General features: G+C 48.9%; 1 protein-coding gene across 6 annotated transcripts in view; it reads left to right on the plus strand.

Annotated features, from left to right (window-relative positions):
- Nucleotides 1–7,138, plus strand: part of LOC308460298 (transcription initiation factor TFIID subunit 1) — a 52,082-nt gene extending 44,944 nt beyond the window's left edge. For 4 of the 6 annotated variants that reach the window (XM_080976444.1, XM_080976446.1, XM_080976445.1 and 1 more), the window contains exons 36-40: nucleotides 1,530–1,655; nucleotides 2,793–2,891; nucleotides 3,166–3,313; nucleotides 5,323–5,500; nucleotides 6,731–7,138. In XM_080976444.1, coding sequence (XP_080832570.1) covers nucleotides 1,530–1,655; nucleotides 2,793–2,891; nucleotides 3,166–3,313; nucleotides 5,323–5,500; nucleotides 6,731–6,950 — 771 coding nt within the window. In that variant the 3' untranslated portion in view covers nucleotides 6,951–7,138. The remainder of the gene's footprint in view (nucleotides 1–1,529; nucleotides 1,656–2,792; nucleotides 2,892–3,165; nucleotides 3,314–5,322; nucleotides 5,501–6,730) is intronic. The other 2 variants (XM_080976449.1, XM_080976448.1) reach the window with 1 other exon arrangement.
- The last annotated feature ends 680 nt before the right edge of the window (nucleotides 7,139–7,818 follow it).

Here is a 7,818-nt window from a genome sequence, read left to right on the forward strand (position 1 = left end):
GTGAGAGCTGCAACAGTTTCACTCAGCACCTGAAGGACTGGGGCCAACACAGCTTTTCTCAACACCAGTGTTTGGTTGGTGATACACCACGGTGTTGAAAGCCTATTATCGCCCTGCCCTACTCTGCAACTAAGACCAGCTGGACACAGTGGTCTTGTACAGTGTTTCCCAAAGAGGTCTCCAGTTGTTTTTGGACTACAGTTCCCTCCATCCCTTGCTAGCAAGACCAGTGGTCAGGGATGATGGGAATTGTAGTCTGAAAACAGCTGGACACCCAAGGTTGGGAAACACTTGTCTAGATGGACAAATATTCTGACCTATTATTGTAAGTCAACTGGTGTTATCCCAATGGGACTTTGAAAGTGGCTGGATTTCATGGGCTTGATTCAACTAAACGTGCTTGCAGGAGCTGGCACAGTACTCCCAAGCACCCTTGTACAAGGTCCATTTCTGTATCTTGGCCAAGCACAATAGAGGCACCTGCTCTAATTTGCTTGGACTACTGCAATGCGCTCTACGTGCGGCTACCTTTGAAGGTGACCCGGAAACTACAACTAATCCAGAATGCGGCAGCTAGACTGGTGACTGGGGGCGGCCACCGAGACCATACAACACCGGTCCTGAAAGACCTACATTGGCTCCCAGTACATTTCCGAGCACATGGTGGTGTTGACCTTTAAAGCCCTAAATGGCCTCAGCCCAGTATACCTGAAGGAGCGTCTCCACCCCCATCGTTCTGCCCGGATGCTGAGGTCCAGCGCCGAGGGCCTTCTGGCGGTTCCCTCATTGAGAGAAGCCAAGCTACAGGGAACCAGGCAGTGGGCCTTCTCAGTGGTGGCGCCCGCCCTGTGAAACGCCCTCCCATCAGATGTCAAAGAGATAAACAACTACCTGACATTCAGAAGACGTCTTAAGGCAGCCCTGTTCAGGGAAGTTTTTAATGTGTGACATCTTAGTGTATTTTTTGTCTTTGTGGAAGCTGCCCAGAGTGGCTGGGGAAACCACTCAGTGGGCGAGGTATAAATAATAAATTATTATTATTATATATTATTATAATTTGCAATGGCCTAGCAGTCCTCCTGCTTCCTTGCAGCATGGCCAAACTGGGTGTTGGGTTGACCAACATACAGTGCATTGCAGGTTGAGTCAATTTCCCCATCCTCCTTTTGTCCTCTCTATTCTGCCCTCTTTTCCTCCTGACAAGGGTTGTTGCTGTCTCTTTCCTTCTACTGAACTCCATATAAGCTTTTCGTATCTGAAACCAGATAGCATACAATCCCACAATACCTGCTTCCATAGCAGTAGGCTCCTATTTCATCCCTGCCTGACCTTTGGACACTTCCCCTGTGTGTGTGTTGCATATTGGAATCTGTTACCCGTTTCCCTATTGCTTCTGGGTTTTTCCCATGAGAAAGGGGATGAAATCTCCAGTCATTTACTATAGAGAGAACCACAGTCAGTAAAGGAGGGCAGGAGCCATTACCAAACTGCTAAGAAATTCTGATTTCTTCTTTTCAAACGTACTCCAGCCGCCAGATCTGTATGACACCAACACTTCTCTCAGCATGTCCCACGATGCCTCGGTCTACCAAGATGAGAGCATTCTGTCTGCTTTGGATATTCCCACAACCACCCCTGAGAAGCAGGGAATACAGGTCAGAAAAGTCTGGAAGCAAAGAGGGCAAAAATATCTATTGGGAAAGGCAGCGGAGAGAGGGGTTATAGCTTTCCCTGTGGCCAAAGCCGCACAAAAAGTATGTAACAGGGCATGCGGTATCAATTTGGCATCATTGTTAATTCCTGGTCAAAGACATGGGGACAGAGATGTGGAAGGAGGCTTTGTTGTAAAGGTTTTCAATAAAACCAGAATAGCTGGGACTTGTGGAGGAGGAAGCCCGTTAGCTCCAAGATGCCTTGGGAAAGGGCTTGGTGTTCGTTCTTATTTTATGAATAGAGAGTGGATAAAATAAAAGCCAATGGTTCACATGGCGTAGAAGGGCCACGGTTTAGCCCTTACCCTTTTCAAGCGGAAACTGTGTCAAAGCAGTTCATAAAGCCAACAGCCCTTCTGGGCTGAGCACTAATATGCTACAGCAATACCAGGTAGCCAGTCCTCCTCTGGTTTTAGTGGAGCATGAGAACTTGGCACGCCACAAATCTGGAGGAGAAGTTATATTGTGGAGGTTCCGATCGCACGATGCCTGTATTGTAGGCAAATAGGGGAAGAGGCATTTACTGGAGATAAGGGGTGGGACGCATGCTCTGGGCCATTTAACTGGGGATAAATACGTTTTGTGCAGGTTTTTTATGTGATGGGCCTAAATGTGGCGTGATTTGTAGCAGGAGGGGAAAGAAAAGGGCAAGGGGCTGTGTAAACACGAAGTTGCAGAAAAGTGCCGTGACAGAATTGTCTTCACCCGTTTACCAGAGGATGCGCCGGTATGGCAGAAGCGGGGCATCAAGTTTGCAGCTGTGGGTTTTGAACCCAGGTTGCCCTGCGAAATGGGTTTCTGCCATTGCAGGAAGGTGGCTCTCTGCCCTTGGGGAGAGAGAGGGCAGTGGAGGAAAGGCATCTTAAGAGGCCTTTTGCGCTTGTAGGCTTTTGTGACTTGGCTTGATACCCTGAGCAAGTCCTGGAGGTGCGAAGCCGTGGGGGAAGCGTAGGAAGGCATTTCAGAAGCAAGAGCTTAGGAAAGGGCCGCAAGTCCCGGGCGGGTCTTTCCCCTCCGCTGCGGCCTGCTTCCGAGTGCCTGTTCCCTTCCTCAACCGTGTTGTCTCTGTTCCCCACTCAGATGCGGCAGGGCCGAGGTAGGCTGGGCGAGGAAGACTCTGACGTAGATATTGAAGGGTTTGATGAGGATGAGGATGGGAAACCTAAGACTCCAGCCCCAGTGAGTATCTTTGATCCCATCCCTAGTTTGTGGGTTGAACTTCTGCCCTTGCGGCAGAAGCTGCGGCAGCTCAGGGCCCCTTCTGAGGGACGTCGGTAGCAGTGCCTGGAAACGCAAGCCAGGGCCCATCGTTGTTCTTTAGAAAGAGACGGCCTTGCCGGTGAGGGATGTCCGCGGGTAGAGAGATGCCACACTCGGCAGGCACCGGCAGCTGCCCTCCCGTCTCTCTCTCTCTCTCTATCTTTTTTAACCACCGGCTGTTCTGCCCTGACAGGAAGTGGAAGATGGCGATGGAGACCTGGCCGACGAGGAAGAAGGCTCGGCGCAGCAGCCTCAGGCCAGCGTCCTTTACGAGGACTTGCTCATGTCAGACGGAGAGGACGATGACGGCAGCGACGAGGAAGGCGACAACCCTTTCATGTGTAAGTTGTCCCTCTATACACAGCAGGGCCAAGTCAGGTGATGGGTCCATCTCTCTCTATAAAGGTAAAGGGACCCCTGACCATTAGGTCCAGTTGTGGCCGACTCTGGGGTTGCAGTGCTCATCTCACTTTATTGGCCGAGGGAGCCGGCGTACAGCTTCCGGGTCATGTGGCCAGCATGACTAAGCCGCTTCTGGCGAACCAGAGCAGCGCACGGAAACGCCGTTTACCTTCCCGACGGAGCAGTACCTATTTATCTACTTGCACTTCGATGTGCAGTGGTGCCCCGCAAGACGAACGCCTCGCAAGACGGAAAACCCGCTAGACGAAAGGGTTTTCCGTTTTTCAATGCGCTTCGCAGGACGAATTTCCCTATGGGCTTGCTTCGCAAGACGAAAATGTCTTGCGAGTCTTGAGATTTTTTTTCGCTTCCCCCCCCTTTTTCTAAGCCGCTAAGCCTTTAATAGCCTTTTAGCAGCTAAGCCGCTAAGCCTTTAATAGCCGCTAAACCGCTAATAGCGCTAATCTGCTAAGCCGCTAATAGGATTGCTTCGCAAGACGAAAAAACCGCTAGACGAAGATACTCGCGGAACGGATTCATTTCGTCTTGCGAGGCACCACTGTGCTTTCAAACTGCTAGGTTGGCAGGAGCAGGGACCAAGCAACGGGAGCTCACCACTTTCCTTCACGGGAATATAGCCTTTGTCTTATTATTAAATTTGTATACCACCCTATACCCACATGTCTTGGGGCAACTCACAATATAAAAACGCAAAATACACAATAAAAACAAAACCCACCCCAATAACCCTCCCCTCCCCAACACATTTTAGAAGGGCTTTGGATTTCAATCTGCCAAAGGCCTGGCTAAAGAGGAACGTTTTTGCCAGGCGCCTAAAGGTGTTTAATAAAGCCGTTTCCTTCCCTTCCGAGGAGCCTGCATTTTGGGAAAGCCTTAGGTTGCAAATGACATAACGTGGCAAAAAGTTAGTAGCTCAAAGATTCATGCTGGCACATGGACCCCAGAAGAGTGGTTACGAGTTAGTGTGGCTTCCAGGCCTTGGGGGGGGGGGGGGGAAACTTCGCCACTCCCAGTTTACCATATGACACTAACTCTGCCAGTGGTCGACTTTAGGGCTGGGCGATGTCTGGTTTTCTACATCGTGATATATCACCAGCTAAACATCGCAATATATCATGATATCTGAAATAAGGATGGGAACTATGTAGAGGCGGATGGGGTCATGTCTAGGCAACTGCTTCTACTTAACGTATTGTTACAACTGTTACTTTATAGTACAGATTTTTTTTTAACTGGCACATTTCCCCTAAAATATGGAGGGAAGCTGTTTTGGGGAAGACAACAATGTAAACACTGGAAAGTAAAAATGGAAACACTGACAGTGGTACCTTGGTTTACAAACTTAACCCGTTCCAGAAGTCCATTCTTAAACCAAGGCATGCTTTCCCATAGCAGTGAGGGATTCAATTTACAAATGGAACACACTCAACAGGAAGCAGAACACGTTTTGCTTCCAAGGCAAAGTTCACAAACCAAAACACCTACTTCTAGGTTTGTAGTGTTCTTAATCCAAGTTGTTCATACACTAAGCTTTTCTTAAACCAAGGCACCACTGTATTTTCTTCTGCCAGTGAGCTGGGTGGCAGGGAAGAAAAAGGAAGAAGACACAGACATTTGCATGCACACACACAGAAGGGGAGATGGGGGGAAAGAAACTTCACCGTTTCCCCCACAGTGTGATTCTTCTACATAGCGCAAAGACACTGTGATTTGCGATACGTTGCCATGTCAAATCTTAGGAAACCAGTACGATGTGGACTTTGAACCAGTTTGGGGTGATATATTGATGCCTCCTTGCCCAGCCCTAGTTGCCTTGTTGAGCTGCAGAGTGTTTTTGAACTGCGGCTTAGCCAGAATGCTAAACTACTGAGAAAATCAGGAAATCAGGCTCGGGTAACTGCAATGTGGCTACCCTTTCTCTGCCCAGCTATTCAGCTCAGTGAAAGCGGGAGCGATTCCGACGTGGAGTCCAGTGCCGTGAGACCCAAGCAGCCTCACGTTCTTCAGGAGAACACGCGGATGGGCATGGATAACGAAGAGAGCATGATGTCCTACGAGGGAGCTGGAGGAGAGACATCGCATGCCCTGGAAGACAGCAATGCCAGGTATCCTTAGACAAGCATGCTGTTGGAGGCAGTAAGCAAGCGCTTGGCTCTCACGGATGCTTGGTGGCAGTGCCCACTTCAAACGATTCTCGTGCAAATGCTTACGAGGCCTGGGTCTCTCCGCTCTTTACTGCTCCTCTGTTGACTAACTCATTGCACTTCTGTGCCCTCCATCCAACCAAGTTCTCTGGGCCGGCTGCTCAAACAAGAAAATGCTGAACGCAATTCACAGTTAAAACTCTAAAATCCAGGCAGGGGTTGGGGAGGGAAATCCCGCAGCGGGAGAAAGCCCAGCAAAAACCCCAACCAAAATCAACAGAAAACACAGCAGCTGAAACAATGAGAGCAATTCCTTTTTTCAATTGCTGTGATGCCGGAAGCAGATAAGTAACATCACCAAATGCTATCGGAACAATCCTTTAGTAGTAACTCTGGGGTACCATTCCATGGCTTCTTTCGTAGATGTGATTCATAGGCGTAGTCATGGGCAGGATCGCATAAAATTACGAAGCGTGGAGCATTGTTGTTGCCATGTAGGCGTAAACCTATGCATTGCTGTTTCAGCTGCCTTTGAAAAGTTTGTTCTGTCTCTAAAAGGCTTTTTTAAAAACGTTGAGCAGAGTTCAGTCTCTGGGCTTCTGCCTGGAACACACACATAACCACATCCAGCACAGCAACCCAAATGTTGCAGTCTCGAGTGCTAGAGTTATGGCGGTATTGCTTGCACCAGAGCAGGGTTTCCCAAACTCAGGTCTCCAGCTGTTTTTGGACTACAGTTCCCATCATCCCTGCTAGCTAGGGATGATGGGAGTTGTAGTCCAACAGCAGCTGGAGACCAAAGTTCGGGAAACCCTGCACCAGAGGAGATGGCCACCAACTTAGATGCTTTACAAAAAACAGAAAAACAGAAAAAGTATGTTCTCCTGCCAGAGGCAGTCTGTTTCTGGATACCTGTTCAGAATTACAGGTGGGGAGGGTGCTATTGTCCTCAAGCCCCACTTGCGGGCTTCTCATGGGCATCTGATAGGTCACTGAAAAAGGGATGCTGCACAAGACAGACCCTTGGCCTGATCCTGCGGCACTCCTGACGCTAAAAACCTGCAGAAAAGCACCAAGTAAACGCTAATCTGCCACACTTTTGTGTTTCCCTTCACCGCATGGTTTCTCTTCTGTAAAGCGCTTGGCATGCACGATCAATAACAAACGCATCATGTTTTTCTTTATCTCCAGTTACGGTAGCTACGAGGAACCAGACCCCAAATCCAACACCCGAGATACTAGCTTCAGCAGCATTGGGGGTTATGAGGTCTCGGAAGAGGAAGAGGAAGAAGAGGAGGACCAGAGGCGTGGTCCTAGTGTGTTAAGTCAGGTTCATCTGTCAGAGGATGAGGAAGATAGTGAAGACTTCCATTCCATCGCAGGAGACAGTGACCTGGATTCAGATGAATGAGCCCCTTTCCTGGGGGGATTGATAAATTTGCACCCTGGACTCAAATGTAAAGTTTTTTTGTTTGCATCCAAATGTGTCACCTGCTAAACTGGAGACACCTGTTTTGGTCTGTCTTTTTTTATATAATTTGTTATTGTGTATAAAGGGGTGTGTGTACATATATAATAAAAAAATTACTAGCAACTGAATGAGGGCTGTTCTTTGTTCACACAAGCACTCATGACAAAAGTCTCATTTTGCCAGCAAATGCTGTATATTTGCCGATAGTGTTTTTTCCCAGCCAGAACTCAGTTCTGACACCTCTCAGGTGGGTGCCATTGCCATTCTAAGAGAACAAGGGGAAGAGTTCCTGTTCAGTTCAGACACCATTTCCCCCCTAGAAAAATAGCACTGGAGATAGTTTGTATTAATTTGTCCATTCCTGGCATTTTTGAAGAAAAACGTTGTAAGCTTTGGAGTTTAAAATGGCTGACTTGCACAACCCTTTGTCACACATAAAAAGGTAAAGGTAAAGGGACCCCTGACCATTAGGTCTAGTCGTGACTGACTCTGGGGTTGCTCGCTCATCTCGCTCTATAGGCCGAGGGAGCCGGCGTTTGTCTGCAGACAGCTTCCGGGTCATGTGGCCAGCATGACTAAGCCACTTCTGGTGAACCAGAGCAGTGCACGGAGACACCGTTTACCTTCCTGCTGGAGCAGTACCTATTTATCTACTTGCACTTTGACGTGCTTTCGAACTGCTAGGTTGGCAGGAGCAGGGACCGAGCAACGGCAGCTCACCCTGTCGTGGGGATTCGAACCGCCGACCTGATCGGCAAGTCCTAGGCTCTGTGGTTTAACCCACAGCGCCACCCACGTCCCACATTTG

The sequence above is a fragment of the Podarcis pityusensis genome (genome assembly GCF_964106645.2).
Source record: "Podarcis pityusensis genome assembly, chromosome: 13".
NCBI lineage: Eukaryota > Metazoa > Chordata > Lepidosauria > Squamata > Lacertidae > Podarcis > Podarcis pityusensis.